Source organism: Nomia melanderi, chromosome 8 (genome assembly GCF_051020985.1).
Source record: "Nomia melanderi isolate GNS246 chromosome 8, iyNomMela1, whole genome shotgun sequence".
Lineage (NCBI taxonomy): Eukaryota > Metazoa > Arthropoda > Insecta > Hymenoptera > Halictidae > Nomia > Nomia melanderi.
Window position 1 is genome coordinate 11,631,143 of NC_135006.1, and position 18,125 is coordinate 11,649,267.

Consider the following 18,125-nt stretch of genomic DNA (forward strand, 5'->3'; position numbering starts at 1 on the left):
ACGGCGACGTTACAAAGTTTTCCATACAATACCAAACTCCGCATAACGCATCGGTTCGTGAAACGGAATAAATTAGCATCCATTCTCCATTAATTATGCGTCCTCGTTAGCTAGATTCAAAGAAGCTCGTCCACGTCTCATCGCGAAACGTCGAATATCTCCAGCCGAAAGCATCCGAGGGCAAAGGGTTAAACGACCCTTGCCGATCACGAAATCCGTATCAATCCTCGCCAGAAAAAGCACCCCCTCCCCTATCACCGTTATCTCGCGCGCGAAACTCGAACCGATCGGCGAGGCGAGAATACGGCAACTCGGCGAATCCGATCGCACGAGATACACCGGACAGACGGTCGGACGTACGGTCCCGCGGCCAGCCGTCGAGAGGGCCCGAGGAGCCGGCCTCGTCTCCGTCCAGTTCCCCAGCATCCACGAGCGGCGCACAAGTGTACCGGTCGTGTAATGCCTTCTAGAAAGGCGAGGATCGGCGTCGCGGTCCCTGGACGCGAACAGAGAAACAGACAATCTCTGCCTCGGCTCTCCACACATTAGCGATCCCCCTGTACCCGCGACACACACGCGAACACACGCTCATTACGCCGGGAAGAGAGAAACACACCGTCGAAACGACTCCAAACTCCGCAAACTTACGGACACACTCGCGCGTACGAACACACGCACAAACAGACAGCAGACAGACAGACAGACAGACAGACGGACAGACAGACGTACACACAGGTACAAGACACACAAGGTAGCGAGAAGAACGTCTACGCACTGGAAAAAGGAAGAAAGATACAGAGGAGAAGCCAAGCGCAAACGTACACGGTGTATAAAAGAGAAGCAACCGATGAGAGAACGGATCCATGGGGTCCCCGGGGTGGCTAGGACGGAGAAGGATAGACAGAGAAAGCGGGAGAGAGTATAGGTTCCACGTTTGTTGATGGTGGGAGGATCGTTGATGCTCCCGGGTAGCCCAAGGTGGGGAGGGTTTGCCGAGAAGGGAGCATCAACTGGGGGTAGGGGTCTAGCGGATGAAAAGAAGGAAAGAGGCGCGAGAGCGAGAACGAGAAGGGAGAGACACCGACCAGTGCACGCTGGTGAGAGGAAGACCGAGCCAGCGCTAGGGGTAGGGAGACAGAGAAAGAGAGAGAGAGCGAGCTAGCTGGCTAGAGCGCGGCTGGGGGAGGGGGAGGCCCGCAGGCCGGCCCGCGGCTCCGACTCAGTATCCCCGGAGCGACCGACTCGTATATACCCCGCGGAGGTGCTGCGTTTCCGTGCTCCAGCCGTGCGCGCGATTCCCACACACGTACACACACGAAGGAACCTGCTCACACGTGTGCACGCATGTACACAAACGTGTGTATGTACACATACGCGCTGACATACACGTGCAAACACGTATGCGCAAACGATCGCGCGTACCCTAGCTACGTTTGAAACGTTCGCGCGCGTGTGTTCGCCCCGCGCACACGTAGAAAGTCGGAAGGTGTAGCCGAAGGTGCACGAGCCACGCGGCCCGCGCGCGATCCCACGGCGGACACACACCTGTTGCCTCGAGGAGACTGACGCAACGGGGGACACCGGGACAGTGTTTATCCCGCCGGTTTCGGACAACGGTGACAGCGGATCACCGGAGGTGGCACGCTACGAGGATTCCGTGGATTTGCCGATGGACCGTTGCCACTGATGACAAGAGGAGGATGGAAGAGTGATAGAGGACAGACTTGTTTGGAGGTGCTCTAATGGTTGCAGTGTGCTGTTGGGTTTCGGTAGCGGGGAGGTAGCTATTGGTACCGGCAGGCGTTGGTACCGGTGTATGTTTAGCAGTGATCGATCGGAATGGTTTATGATTCGTTGGATTATTGAGATCCTGGAGCTGAGAAGGATATAGACTCCGAAGATCCTCGGCTGCTTGGTGAACCAAGCTGGGACCTTGAACTTGCCACTTGTTTAGGCTACGTTCGTCTTGGCTGCAGTAGCTTCGTTAGCCCAGGAACAGCACCGTGCTCAACGGACATACGAGTAGAGGGCTATAGATCCTAAGAGAAAGGAGCATCATCTCGCGGGATCGTCGTGGGGAAAGGTGTACCTGCCGCGTGAACACGGCGCGGCGTCGCGGTGCGTTTAGCGACGCTCTTGGAAGAAGCTGCGCGTAGGAAGGACCGTGGACAATAGGACCAACCGGGTTGCTTATAGTTTGGCAGGCAAGTGTTCGGTGTGACAGTGTCCGTCGGGTTGGGAAAGGATCGGTGCCGGGAGTCGAGGGTTTCTAGAAGTGGAGAACCGTGAGACCTGTTAGTGCTTTTATGAAGTATAGACGACAAAGTGCCCGTACTAGAGATAGACCAGTGTTTGTATGAAATCTGGACGATCCAGTGCCTACATGAGATATAGACCAGTGCTTTTCTAGACGATGCAGTGTCTACAGAAGATATAGACGCATACAGTGTCCATACGAGATATAGATATAGGTGTGTGCGCGGACCAGAAGGAATCGGCCGAGTGTTTTGGATAAGTGCGCCGGGATTGTAGATCTTCTCTCGGCCTGCAGAGATACATATATATATATATATATATATATCGTGGTCCCGATCGTGGACGAAGCAAACGGGTGGTGAAGCACCCGAGTGATTGCAGGGATAATTTCGCTTTTTGGGATATAAATCGATTTGCCGGGGACCACGGATCCGCGGACCACGCTTAACACTCGCTGAGACAATCCGAGCCCGGGGAGTGGCTGGGGAAGACCGCAGGTGACCCACGGGGGAATGGTGATGCGGTAGTCGAGGGATTCCTCGAGGGAAGACATGAGGGCGGCCGCCGCCTACGTCCTGTTCCTTGCCCACCTCATACAGGTACGTTCGCGTCGGTTGTACGCTTTATCTTCGGCCTGTCCCGCGACGACCGTCCGCGTATCCTCTTCCGTATCCGACAAAGCTATACGGGCGTCGCGCGTGTTGGCTGAATCCGACGGAGCAGAGTCGGGTAAGGAGATTCGATCGCCTGGCCGCTGATTTCTCGAATCGAAGTTCCTGGAACTCTGAACCCTTTGCACTCGAAAGGCGACTCTCAGTCGTTTGATTCGCTGTAAAACTATAAAATCTGTTTAATGTTGAACTTCGTATAATGCCTTGATACGTGAAATATTGGAATGAAATAGATGTTCCTCAATGTACTTGTGATTTCCCTTCGAGTTTCAATATCGTCTTCGCTTCGTCGAGGAATGTTAAACATTTCCAGTGAGAAACTTCCGAGTGCAAAGGGTCAATAACACAACGTCGGAAGAATACACTTCGAAGCTGTACATACAAAAGCAGAAGTTCATTTTAATCGAAATCACTTTGATGTATCTTCTTTCACAGCATAAATTTCGCGCTAGACTAATCGTGTTTGTATAGTAATGTTTCAACCGCGTTCAACCAAAAGTCTCGCACATAAATCGCTACAATACCCACCGATATATCTTGTTTCCATCAAGATGCTCATTACACGAATAGCATTGAGGAAAAGTAGGTGAGGGAACCGAACGTCCTCCGAAATTAGCATAAAATGTAGAAGCAGCGCGCGGTGTGCCGAAGGTATTTAGAACGTAGAAAGCCGCGGCCGATCGGGGATATCAGGTTCGAAGTTGCTCGATAAGAGGAAGAAGGAAGAAGACGCAGAAGGCCACGTCGCGTCGCGTTCTCATGGCGATGCACCTGAAAACCTACGCGGCGCGATTGTGTGAGCACGCGTAATAACATCCTACCGTCGCGTCGCGACGATCGGGGCAAATTGCTCGGGCAAAAGTCCAGTTAGACGCGAGACGCACGCCAGGGATCGAGCAATTACTCGCCGATGCTTAATGATAACGTCGCGGCGCGGCGACGCGGATAAACCGTAATTACCGACCGTAAACCGCGCGCCGATCGGGACCCCGGAAAAATGTGTTTTACATATTAATTACATCGGGTATCGAGGGGGGCCCGAAACGGAGCGCAAACTGTCGCAAAGTGGAACGATTAGATAAGTAGCGGGGCCGGGCAGCGATGAATCACTCGATGCCGGTTTATTAACTTATCTTAGACGCTAATTTGATGAATGCTTGAAGACGCTCGGCCGACACACGGTCTGGTTACTCTCCGGGAGCAGCTTGGCTGCTTTAGCTCCCTCTCTCTCGCTCTCTGGCTCTCTATCTCTCTCGATAATATCTTAATCGACGTATTACACTCTTGGTTTTAGCAATTGGAGTAGCCATGATTTAGCTAGAATTTTCGATGCGATCGATTTGACTTTAACGTTTCGAGTGGTAGATTCTACAGATAATTGTTGCGCATAAAAGTTTTATTCAAATTCTTTCATTCGGTGTTTCAGTGGAAAGAATGATATTATTGGGTATATTGAAGATGTTTCGTCTGTATTGGAATTATATGAATCCTACGCTGCTAATATCTGTACAATGACAAGTGGGAGACTCGTGGAAATGTCTAGTTTAGCGAAAATCAACGTGGTTCATAGTTTAATGAAACAACTGCATGGTTAGAATAATGTTATTAATGCCTTACCTTCAAAGTAAACATCTAATTACGACGAACAAAACAATAAAAGATTCTTCGTGTTCTCGTATTAGTGATTGACACCTGGAGTCAGTCGTCTGTACCTGATTTAACTGGTCCAGTTAAACCGAAAAATCGAGAGTCCTCTGCGCTTACATTCTTTTATCTTCGTTCATTTATTAACTCTTCTAACTAACATCCGAAAAATGTAAATACAGTTCTTCGTTTAACTTTGAACTTTTTCAATATCTGACACACGTAAACAGTTCTTCGTTCAATTTTGAACTCCTCCAACATCTGAAAAATATAAACAAAATTCTTCATTCCATTTTCAACTTCTCCAATTAGTATCTGAAACACGTAAACACAGTTCATCGTTCAATTTTAAATTTCTCCAACTAACATCTGAAGCACACGTAAACACAGTTCTTCGTTCAATTTTGAAATTCTTCAACTAATATCTGAAAAATATAAATACAATTCTCCCTTCAATTGTCAACTTCGCCAACTAACATCTGAAACACGCAAACACAGTTCATCGTTCAATTGTCAACTTCTCCGACTAACATCTGAAGCACACGTGAACACAGTTCTTCGCTCAATTTTCAATTTCTTCGACTAACATCCGAAACATATAAATACAATTCTCCGTTCAATTTTAAACTTCTCCGTCTGATATCTGAAACACGTAAACACAGTATCTAATTATATGCTCCAGACCGTTGCGCACCGGTCCGCGGTGTCCCACGACGCCGCGTTGTTTCGCGTCTCGCGTTTCCTCTTTCTCTCGTCCGCGTCTCGCGGGTTGCACAAGGATATAGGAGGGCGGCGCGCCGCCGCATCCTTTCCTCCTTGTTCTCATCAACGAGATACATACTTACGGTGTAACTACGGGCCTTTTTTCCGCCCGATGTTGCCCCGTCACCCACACTTATCATCTTCTCGTGCCTCCGTCTCTCTCACTCCCTCTCTCCCTCTCTCTCTCTCTCTCTCTCTCTCTCTCCTCCTGTCGCCGTGTCGTGTTTTGTTGCCGCAGGTATGTGGATACACACGCACGCGTGCACCGTTCCATTGTCCGCGGTACGGTGCAGCCCGACTCCGATACACCGTCGAAAAATGTATAACACGTTGCATCGGTGTAATGGGACGGTCTTATTTGTATCTTCCTGCGGTTATTACACGCTCTCGTGAACGCGTTACGTTTGTTCAGGAAGTGTGCCCGCGCGGGACGCCGACACGATGATCTCGCTTTGATTTCGCGGATCGCTTTGATCACCCGGATTTTTACAAGGCGGAACGTTACTTGCGCGGACACCGATTTAATAGGGTTTCCATTACGCGGGTCACTGATTACACGAGCTGATTGGTGAATTGTTGAGTTTTAGAAATCTTCTGGGGTGGATGGTAAAATTGAGCAACGAGCATCATAAAATGTGAATAATGTGTATTAGAATAGGGACGTAAGGGAATTTTGATAGAGAATTCCATGTTTACTCGAAGAAATAAATTATTGTTGGAGAGATTGATATTATATTTATGTTCACAAATATTATGAAAGATATTTTTGTTTAAGACACTTTGTACGCTATTCTTCGCGATCTAGATTCTTCGGATTCTCGGTTACTCGCGAACTCAGTAATTCGAGTGTTTAGCTCACATATTAGTGTATACTGGATTCCATTGTTGATAACCACGTGCAACCTCTTCATTATTCAGTAACTACCGCCGTCGTAAACCTGGAATCACATTTCCGCGATTAAACACCCCATACCCGCCAGAAACGTTCGCAGAGAACCCTTGAATTCGGATTCAGCATAATATACAGAGGAAACCGCAAAACGGGCGCAATACGAAGACACGAATTAGTAGAAATACCACGGAATATTTTACGATGCAGGGCAACCTGTTGAAATTTCAAAGAACTCGGGGCTTCCAGTTTATCGCAGACGTTCGGGCTGAAAAGGAGAAGCGCAATCTCGTTGACGCGTAAACACAGCCTCCGTGTCGTTTCGAAACCCCGAAACGATCTCTCGAAGGGTTTTTTCGGGATCCGTTCGATGCAACCCCGTGTTGTGAGTAATTGGAGCTTAGAAGAGCGACGAAGTTGGCGCGCAACGGTCGAGCAGAGGTTATGCTGCAGAGGGGGGGAACGGGAAAAGAAGGGGAGATCTCTCGCCGAAAATGACTTTCGAAGAAGAAGAGGGCTGCTGCGCAGCGGCCCCCGTCGTTCCCTCGATGATTTCGACCTAGCGCAATTAAGCGCGGCCGCTGCTGCTCTCTTTCAATTACAGTTCGGCCGGAATTACCGTTATAACGCGCCCGTGGTTGCCATCGAAAAAAACTCGGTTGCGGCCGAAAAGTATTCCGAGAAACCGGCCGGCTTCGGAACCCGAAACTTCTGTCACTTTTGCGAACGGTTTCGCGTTCGCCTCGGGTCCTCTTCAACCCCTTTCACGCTGCGCCCTGTTCGATTCGCGCGGAAACATGGAGCATTGTATACATGCGATCGCAAGAAAGACAATTTCGACCTGCAACTTACGAAAATGGAGAGATCAATGGAAATCCTATAGAAAACATCTCAGAAGTCGTAAGATCAATCCCATAAAAACACGTTTCGCCTGAGAATAACTGCTACGGACAGTAGGCGAACTAGTATCAGTGATTCACGACTGGTAACAATGAAGAAGTGAGTAAGCTACAAAATTATACAATAACATTACGTGTTCGATATATTGGTAACTGAATATTCCATCGCAGAAATGGTACACATTCGATATCGCTTTTCTGCCATCAACACCACTGAAGCAGCGATGAACCGATTAAAACAGCCTTTCGCCATCATCGCAGCCAACGACTGTTCAACCATCAAATTTCCATGCTAACGTCGAAATTCATTTACCCATAAAATTAAAGGAAACTCGATTTCAAACGGCCTCCGATCGGGAAGATCCATCCGCCGCAAAGATGGCGGCCGACTGGTCCCGCGAGAGGAGCAGCCTGCCGGTTCACTCGCTTATTCGCTTACACGTCACCCGTACCGAGCGTGACCGATCGCCGGCGTGAACCCGGCCTCACGGCTTTTTAGTCTCGGAAGTAGTCCCGAGATCATCCCGTCCACGAGAAGCACGTTCGAGCCGGGTAATTAAGACGCGCCTCGATATGGGGGACGATGAATTATAATCGGGTTCGGCCGGCCCCGATAAAAGTCGCCCGAGCGGATCCCTTCTCTGCGGAAGAGAGAAAGAGAAAGGGAGAAAGAGAGAGAGAGAGAGAGAGGGAGAAGCCACGGTGTTCGTGGCTTGCCGACGCATCGCATGTGCGATTCGCGTCCGTCGAAGAGATCGATCTCGCTGCATGAGCCTCCATAACGGGGGTTTACGATAATTGCTGGAAGCATCCTGCAATTTCAAGCTTAATGGACCGTCCGTTCGTTCGGCTGGCCTCTCTTTCTCTCTCTTTCTCGCGCTGGTTGCCGTGCATAGACATTCCATCGTCGAAACGGGCCGACAGAAGTAAAGGGGTGAAAGACGGACGCGGAGAGGGCGAGCGCCGCGGAAAATTGCGACGCCGGACTCATTTAACGCGGAGAACAAAGAGAGGGACATGGGTTAAGACGGAAACGACTGGGAGGTCGAGGAGCAGGATAAGACTGGTCCAAGGTGGTCGGTATGTATCAACAACTCGAAACGATCGCCTCGCGAACGGCGTGAAATTGCTTTTTAATCGGCTCGCCGCGAGCGAACGCAACGGGAACGAAAGTCGTGAAATTGGTGGATTCCTCCTCCTCGCTGTCCGGGGAATCTGTTTGAACATCATTCGGCTCGATTATTTTATGGACCGATTCTTGTTCGCGCTGTAAATCTCGATCAACTGGGCTCTTACGAAGCCGGTTAACCGACGGTGCCGGGTATGCTACATAGGATACTCTCTTCCTGGCGAGTTATCGGTACCTATTAACGCTTAAGAGGCTTCTCCGCGAGATTTCCTCTGTTTTTTCTTTTGCTTTTAGTCGCGGCCGGGGAGAATTGCTTGGTTCTTTCTCGATATTGCCGGTGATATATAGCGCTGACGATCGAGATGAGCCTTCGCGCTCGGTCCTGCCAATAAGGGACGAGCCCGATTGAATTACGTTCACCGAGGATTTCGTGAGACGTTCGGTTCCTATATCAAAAAGTCGAATTGAAAAATATAAATATGGAAGACCCTGTGGTAACAGAAAATATCTACACGTATGCACACCTTAAGATTCCCTCCGACGTCGAAAACAAACGCACCCTACTTGAAAATCATTATACGCTTATCAGACTACAAACACGAACGCGTTTTTCCACTGAGCAGTCCAATTAAACGCTACAGTAACGCAAACCGAAGACACATCGCAATCATCATCGAAACGCCACACTCGGAATCGTCGAATCCCAGCGAACGCGACGACACAGGCAAAGAAGGGTTGAGAAAAAGACTCTCGCCGTGCCCCGCGGCGTTCGATGACGACCCGTTTAGCGCATTAGCGGCCCGCTTCCGCTTTCGCCCTGGGAACCGATCGCGGTTCTCGTTCTTCCCGTTCATCGCTCTCCCCCCGTATCGTCGCGGCCAATTATCGGCGGCCGGCTCGGAGAAGCCCGCGGGCTCCGTGTTCGCCGGGCGGGCAGGGATCTCGTGTCCGCGCGGTCGCCGCGACGGTGGCGTGACGCGGATCGGCCGCGAAAAGGGGACGGCCTAGCGTGACGAAAATGATAAACGCCTTCGGGAAGCGAGGCGGAAGAGGAAGGAAGGAGAACAAGAAGAACAAGAGCGGGAACGAGAGGGACAGATGGCGCGGACAGGTGGAGACGCGCAAGGACGAGACACGGTGAAGGGAAAGTACCGTTCGCGAAAACCGAGGCGGCGCGCCGATCCCGCGCGCCGGATAAGGGGAATGCAAATGCGACACGTACGGTCGGGATATATTAGAAAAACCACGGGGATATGGACGGCCCGATAAATCATTCGGCCGTAGAGATCGAACCGGGAGACACCTATAGGCAGCCAGATGGGGCGAGGAAGACGCGGACCCTCGCGAACACGAGATCTCTCGAAGAAATGGGCACGGTTTCAGCGAGTGTGAGGCGATACAGGAGAGGAAACGCAGGGACGGGCGCAGGAATACCGGGAAGAAGGTGAAAACAGGAGGAGAACGGAGAAGGGAGAGACCAATGGACGTCGAAGAGAAGGAGACGGAGATGGTCCAACGGCTGCAGAGTTGGGCGGGTTGAAACGAAGCGTTTAGCTAGCGGTCACGCGAACCTCCTATAAAAATCGGCCCCGAGGCTCGCTCGAGATAGACAGATAATGCCGTCTGCCGGCCTGATGGCTGCCCATGGCTGGCATTGGCGCGTCGCGCTCAACTGTTCGCCGATCGCGTTTCTGGACCGCGTTTTCTACCCCGCGGACGAGCATCGCCGCGCACAGGTGCGTGCCTGCCGGTCCTTCGCCCGGCGTGTCGGTTCACCAGCCTCCGTCTCGGTGGCCGACGGACCAGGAACCCCGTGAGCCGAGCACCGTGTTTTTATGGGTTCGGGGAAAGGGAGCGCAGCGCGGACCGCTCTCCCGCGGGTCTTCTTTCGGCGTAACGCGCGATAAATGGGGCGTCGATGCGCGTAATGACACGCTGCCTGGAAAATTTCCCTCCGACCCGCAACGCACGGTGGCTACGGTCTCGCTTCGAACCGGGTTTCATGGTGTAATTACGATCGCGTTGGGGAATTGGTATGATAATCCGGGTTCGCTGGAACTTTCGCGTGGAGAGAACCGCGGGTCTTCTTTTTTCCTCGCTTTGCTCTTCGGGGATTTTGGGTGAACTGGAGGAGTTGATGTTCTGCTGGGTTAGATGAAGTCTTTGCGAAGGAAAGAAAATCTCGGGAAAGGGGAATTAAAGTTTCCTTTCCTCCGAGATTTCCTTTCTTTCGCAAAGATTTCATCAAATTACAATTTCCTTTCCTTCAAGTTTTCAAGGTAATCGTGCTTTTGTTCTGAGACATTGTAGAATTGTAGTCCAATGCTTCCAAGTTGAAGTGGCCTTGATGTTACGGAAGGAGGAAGAGACTCGGATTAGGAGATAAGTGACAGCCTTTCGTCCGGGATCTACACAATGGACTCATCAGTAGGCTTTCTAGTAGACCCGTGACTTAGACGCTAAGACGAATGTTGGTTTCTTTTTAATCAGCCTGATTGGTGGTTACCTAAAAGAGAGGAATTGCCTCCGAGCACGTTCCCTTAAAATTCTGGAACAGAATATAAGAGATATTAGATAACTGGAATTCATAGGTTAAGTCGACACATCATGACGCAAGAAATAGCAGGAAAATGTTCAAGAAACCTGCATGCCAATAAAACACGTGAAGTGTTGGAGGTTTACAGATGGTACATCTACAAACACCTAAAAGACAGCAGCGAGGAAGACTCTTAGGTCACTGGCTCTCTATTGTCAGAATAGAAAAGATATCGCCACAAAGTAAACAGTACATACTTCTCCAACATACACTCAGTTACAACCAGCAAAAATAAAACTTCACCATTAACTCCTTACGGACGAACGTCGACATTTCAACAAGATGAGATGTTCATATCTGGAAGACTAAATTGCAGACAAATGATTTAATTACTGGAACACCAAGAGATCAGCACGTAGTTTCCCTTGTTTCCTATTAATTAAGCAATTGATATATAATTTATCTTTATCTCTCAAAAGTTTTGTTCAAAGATTCTCCGTTCGCAAAAGGTTAAGCATCAATCTCCACAATTTACCGTGTTCAAGATGGCGAACCGGTGGACGCAGAGCTGAAATTTCGTCCGAGAAATTACCTGTTCCGTTGTTCGCGCCTCGAGGGACAAGATTTCATGGGCATCAGCTTTCCCCGATGTCCATCACCGATTATCGCTCGCGACGCGCTCGTCTTTTTCTCGGCCGGTGAACTTGACCAGCCACGACGCTGACGGTCGCGTATTTAACTCGCGTCGAAATTGCGCGTCGCCGGCCCCTCGTTACTCTTTTCCACGCGTAAATACTGTCGCCCGCGTCGATTTAATAAGGCCCGGGCCACTGTCACGTACGCTTACGCAACGTGTAATCGGGAGTAATCACCTCCGGGATCTATAGTCCGTTGATTAGAGGCCCCGGCGCGCCGCTTTTTTCTCGTTTCGGTGGCCCGTTTCGCCCCGCGGCCAACCCCCGTCCCCTCCGGGGACCGGGTCGGATTGATTGTTTTTCACGATCGTTCGCACCGCATCCCGAGCACGATGCAAAAAGGATGCCTGGCCAAACAGCCGCGAAATTTACACCTGACGGGGTCCGCGGCGCGCCGATCGCTAGCGACGCGCGACGACGCCGCCCTTCCCCTGACGTGCTCGTTAAATTAATTCAGCCCGGACCGTAAAAGGATGATTAAGTGGCCTCCGCAGGTGGAGGAGGCATACACGTACGGGGGCCGGAATTTAAATACTCCAGAATCACGTCTCCACCCCGCTATTGATGGGTATTAACACCTTTTTGATCGGTGATTTTGATCGGACGTCAGCGTCGGAGCTGGCGAAGTTCACCGAGAAACAAACGAGCACGACGCTTTCTCGCGAATGTAACGGAAATCGGTTCGATATTCGAGGACGAAGAGTTCGCAAAGTATTCAAACGCTTCGGCGGGGGGATGTAAATGGTACATTGAAAACTTGGATGCTGGAGGAAAGGGATACTACGTAGAGAACTTCGGTTATTTTCAACTGAACTCGTTTGCGATATTGTAGAAACTTCGACGTCACATTGGCGACATTCGGTCTCGACGGGTTAAACCGCAGTTACCAGTCAATTAGGAAAAAATGGACGAATCTATCATATACGTATCTCCCATCGATTATTGCAATTACCTAATTCCAAAACCCGTTGAAGGAAATTCGAATTGACCCATGATCAATGAAGAGTTAACGCAGAAGCGTCTTCGCTTCCCATCGAAATAACTCATACAATCCTCGATCTCAAAATTGCCAATAGATCCCATGAAACCCTGCACATTCCTTTATTCATCTTTCCATTCCCATCGCGAGAGACCTTCGCAGAAAGCAACAATAGGTACTCAAGGGATTCCATTCTACGAGTATTTTATCCCCCGGCCAAAGAAACTCCGACACGAGGTTAATGAATAATCAGTGCCTCCTCGATCCTTCTCAGCAGCGCTCGATCTCGTTCGCGTGTACCGGCATCGTCGAGATAAGAAAAAAGCATTGATCCGCTCGCTCGCTCGTCCGCGCACCTGACGCACCTCGCAAAATAAGATATCGCTCCTATTATACACTCGGCCGGGTTTATAGTAACCTCGCCGGCCGATTGGTCCCGAGTGCCGCAGCAGGATGTCAACCAGGTCGATTCGCATGTTAATGGAGGCGCGAGGCGCGGGGAAACAAGGCCGATAAAGGTGAATAAACGTCGCTCGGAGCAGTCCGAGCCTCCGTCGCCGGAACGCTGCCGACGGTTTTGCATCCGAAGCACCCTCGTAAATCACCGTCGTTTCCCTATCGACGAAAGAAGGTAGCCGGCCGAGGAGAGAACAGGTTGTTACCGAGACTTGGAAGTTTCGGATACCATGTATGTTGGTTAATAGAGCGAGACCGGCCGCGTCTGCATTCTATCGGCGCTGCGCGCCGCGTGTTCCCTCGGAGATCGGCCGTGTACACTATCGCGCAGAAGTATTTGGACAGTTTCGTGTTTCCAGCCAGGAAATGATGCGACAGTTTACGTGGAATTCTGTAAAGCGGTTTCGATCGTGAGATCAGATGCGATGGGGATATCGAATCTGGGACGAGCGTCGGTTGTACGTATGTGCGATCAGAAGTTGGATTTAAAGTGTAGTAAAAGTGCACGGTTCTCTGATTTTCTACAATCTAGAAGCAAATGAAGAGCAATATGCAAAAATGTTGAACATCCAACTTTATAACTTCGCTATATCAAATGAAATGGTGACTGAGTCACCTCTCGAGTACAAAGTTAATCGAACCTCTATTTTGATACACGGTAACCTCTACCTTTCCACTTTCACGGGTTCATAACTATATTAACCGTTTGGATGCTAAACAACTTTCGTTGATATTTACCAAAAATGCGGAAGTGATTGGGTGTGTACGCAAAAAAATTAATAAGAGTACTTATCTAATGGGATCACAAATATTGTAATCAAGAAATGACATTTATTCAAATAAATTTACTTTCATTTATTTCTTGAAGAACATAGTGAGAAAATTATAATTGATACTGATAAACAGAAGCGCCTCCGCGCTCTCCGCAATTTTGGCACAACGCTAGAAAAGCTATAGCGCTCCTCAGCACTGAAACGGTTAGGTATTCTTATAGTAGAAACCAGATTTTACAGATTCTGCAATGAACATTTACGTCATTAGCATGTACACATGTCAGACTAGATTATCGATGAATAGTTAATCTACATTACCATGTTATTATCATTATCGCCATTATCATTTTACGTTATTACTACGACTTTGTATTACGACCCACTTACATCCCCATACTTCGTTATCCGAGCATAATGAAAAAGGAAGACAAGCTTCGAGATAATGGAATGCCTTTTAATCTGTTGCACGATGCAATCGGGTTAATAAGATCACGTCAAGTGTCCGGATACTTTATGCGCGGTAGTGTACGCGCGGAGGCCGCGCGAAACGCGTCTTGACTCGCACACCTGTTCTTCTTCTTGTTCTCCGAGCGTTCGATATTCGCCCCGGGGGCGGACCAGGTAGACGGATCAGGTTGAAGAAACTGGATGATCCTTCTCGGGGGAGAGCCCCCGTGAGCCGTCGTCGTGTTTCGATCGTGTTTCCGTCCCACCCCCCGGCCGGGGGCCTAACAAAAGCTCATCGATAACCGGCCTGCCGGTTTTCTGGCCGCGCCGGCGACAAGTTCCCATGGCTCTTCCCACGGGGGGAACACGATACACCCACGCGGAACGATTACTCCTTAAATCGCCTGAGAAAACGACGATCGGCCCCGTAAAAAGTCCCCGGAATCGTTCGGCTACGCCGCCGCGCAACCTACTGTGGAGACATCGCCATATTCAGCGGCAAATCCGAGGCATCTGCTTGAGGTCATCGATTCTCGAAGATTGGGGTCACCGATTTTTTCCATTGGAACCGTCGGTCTTTGGAAATTGAAGTCGTTAACCCTTTAACACCTTTTACTGCCACGATGGTCACCGATGACCGGAGCTTTCAAATTACAAGGAAATTATTATGACTTGAAAGATAATTGAATTCGAATACAAATTGTCCGTAACGTAAATAACTTGATAATAGAGTAATATAAGAATTTTCGTATCAAAGAATTAATAGTCTTTGCTTTGTACCTTCGCGGTAGAAAATATAAGTGATACATAAAACGCTGATGTTTTTCGTGCCAGTCAACGTGTTAAAGGATCTTTTGAAGTATTGAACACCTTTCGCAGAGGAAGTTAACTCTTTGCAGACTCTTTAAAGTATACAAAGCTGGCAACGTATGATGCTAAATTATACATCGAATGCTTAAGTAATAAAGAAAAGGGAAACTATACACTGTTTTCTTGCTATTCGACTAATCAAATCATTCGTTTGCAACTCAATATTTCGAATATGAACATTTCATCTCGCTAAAATGTCGACGTTCGTCCGCAGAGGGTTAAATTGTACATGAAATTCCTAAACGGAGAAAGAGAGAACTAATCGCTGATCTCTTGTTGTTTGAAGGAATCAATTGTTTATTCGCAACTTCGTATTCTAGATACGTGAAAGCTTGATGTTGCCAAAATAAAGACATTCAAAGGGTTAATCTTTCAGATATTGAAGTCGCTGATTTCCGAAAGATCAGGTCATTCTTTAGACATTGAAGTTAACACAAGATTTTGCCAAGAAAGATACAAAATTAAAATAACGTGACACTAACTTCTGCAATTGAATTACGTTATTATTATTGCAGGTTTATCTTGCCAAATGTCACTGCATTCGGTGGTATTACTTGTAATATAGAAATGTTTTCAAATAATCATCAGTTAACCGAATGAAGTATAGTAATTCGATTTGATTGAGGTCACCGGTGACCCCCACGACATCCAACTTGTTAATTGTTCAGACATCCAAGACATCGATTCTCCAAAGTTTCCGTCGCCAATATTTCGAAATTGAGATTACCGATTCTTAAATATTGAGATCAGCAATTGTTTAGAAACAGAATTCAACAACTTTTGAGAAATTCATCGATCTTCAAGGATCGAGGCCCTTAATTTTCCGAAACCTTTGGAAAACGGACTATATAATTTCCTACTATCCACCATCAATTTCCCCGCTCCAATCTCCCAATGAGATCATCAAGAAGAAATCCCGTCGCGATTAAGCGCAGAGGATCGCGCAGAAAGCGAAAGCGTGCAACACAGTTAAAGAACCGGGCCGCATTAAGGAATATCGCTCTATCCAGTGCGCGCGGGGGTCTCGCATAATCTTTTAATTCCCGACCATAATTTTTGACGAGCGGCAATGAAACCCGCGGTGCCGGCGAAATCTCGCTCCCCCCTGGGCCGCCGTTAAAATAATTCGGTTAAACGTATTAATCAGAAACCGTGGAAGGCCGGACGCGGAACGGTTCCCGCGGAATTCAATTTCTAAGAATCGTAAAATCATTTTTTCTCGGCCCGAACCTGGACCTCCTGCCTCCCTCCTTTTACTTTGCCGGGCCTCGGTGAGTAAGGAAGGGGGATAAAGTTTAGGGACACACACACACCGTGTAATTGGTATGAAAGAAAGATAGACGCACGAAATAATTGGCCGGTTAAGTGTATAATTTGCGGTGGAAGACCGGGGGCCCGGCGGAGGGGCCGCGAATCGTCGCCGGTAAAGAGGGTCATCAGGGGCGATCGGAGGAAATGGATCGCCAATAAAATTTTATTCCCATCTAGGGAAGCGGCTCTCGAACGACTTAATAACAAGATGACTCCGCCGGGTGAAACGGCCGCGGATCATCTTGGATAATCGAAGGTAAAACGCCGCCGCCGCCGCCGCCGCAGAGCGGCAGCGTGGTCCGCTCCGCTCACGCGCGCGTCTCCCCAGTCCAGTTTACGCTGGGTTAATTGTTATCGACGATCTCATTAGCGCGCGTAAAACGGGGGCGGGGTGGCCATCGCGTACCGGGGAATACGTGTAATTATGTAAATGCTTAATTAGAGCTGGATGTAATTATGTAAAAGCCGCGGAAGGTGCGTTCTCGATATCTTAATTGAGAACCTGTTAACCGGCCTCCTCTAGAGTCTCTCTCCCGTTCTCTCCGTTTCTCGGCGGTTAGTCGCGGGATGGATCAATGAAGGGGGCCGCTTTATCGGCGGCGCAACCGTGCCAATTAGCGAATTCTGCTCGCCGCAACGTTCGATGGGAATAACAATGAAAATAAGAGCAACCGACGAGAAATCGTTTGGCCTCAGCCGCGCACGAAACGCTCGCGACCTGCTCGTTACGTTGCCCGGCGCCCGGGGTAGCCAGGAAGTCGACGGGAATAAGGAAATCGAGGAGAACCGACAAACGAGCTTGATTTCGCGTTATCGGTTGTACGAGGTTTCCGGCTGCAACTCCTCGCTGCCGGACGATGCTCCGATGACACACTGAATCTCCGCGGCAACGTGTCTCCTTCGCGAGAGTGGTCTTCGTAGAATGGGATCGGCTTGTACTTGAGACGATCTTGATTACCGTGGATATGGGATGTCTGATTTCATTTGGAGACTGAATAAATGGAGTAGTCTGAGTCAACGGATAAGGGACTTTTTAAACGTGTTTACGCGTACGTTGTGTATAATCTAGGAATTCGGGTGATTCCGATTTCATTGAGACTTTAGATGAACTGGATTGAAGGAATAGTTAAGGACTTGTTGTAACGAGAATGCTTGAATGTTACATGTCGTCATTGAAACGGAGAAGGAACTTCTTAAACGTGTTTACACGGTTCGATCGTTTGCATTCTGAGGTATAATCTAGGAATTCGAGTGATTCCGATTCAATCGAGACTTTGGAGGATTGTAACGAGAATGTTTGAATGTTAACCCATTTGCATGATAAGCTCATACATGCGCGCTACCGTTGTGTAATTTGGATATCGCAAGAAAAGGAAAGATACACTTTACGAGTGCAATAATTGTCGTGCGGCTATTTAGGTTTTTACTTTTTCATAGGTTCCGAACCATTTTATTTTAATGCAGTTGAAACGTTTGTGGTGAGGACGAATCTTCCGCTTCGTATGATGCAAATGGGTTAACTGTCGTCATTGAGACGGAGAAGGAACTTCTTAAACGTGTTTATACAATTCGATCGTGTGCATTCTGAGGTATAATCTAGGAATCCGACTGATTCCGATTCAATCGAGACTGCATGACCTGGATTGAAAGAGTATCAAAAGCCTATCATTGTAACGAAAAGGTTCGAATGTTAATTGTCGCCATTGCAGCAACCAGCTAAATCATTCCTCGCGAACAAAGATCGAGGAAGTTACTCTGAAATTAAAAGCTGCCGTTTAATCCAGAGAACGGCGAGCCGTTAACCGGTT

General features: G+C 48.7%; 1 protein-coding gene across 1 annotated transcript in view; it reads left to right on the forward strand.

Moving 5' to 3' along the window:
* Positions 1–1,243: 1,243 nt before the first annotated feature.
* The window catches only part of Ser (protein serrate), a 78,201-nt gene continuing 61,319 nt past the window's right edge, over positions 1,244–18,125 (forward strand). Inside the window, exon 1 of the mRNA XM_031977685.2 lies at positions 1,244–2,855. Coding sequence (XP_031833545.1) covers positions 2,808–2,855 — 48 coding nt within the window. The 5' untranslated portion in view covers positions 1,244–2,807. The remainder of the gene's footprint in view (positions 2,856–18,125) is intronic.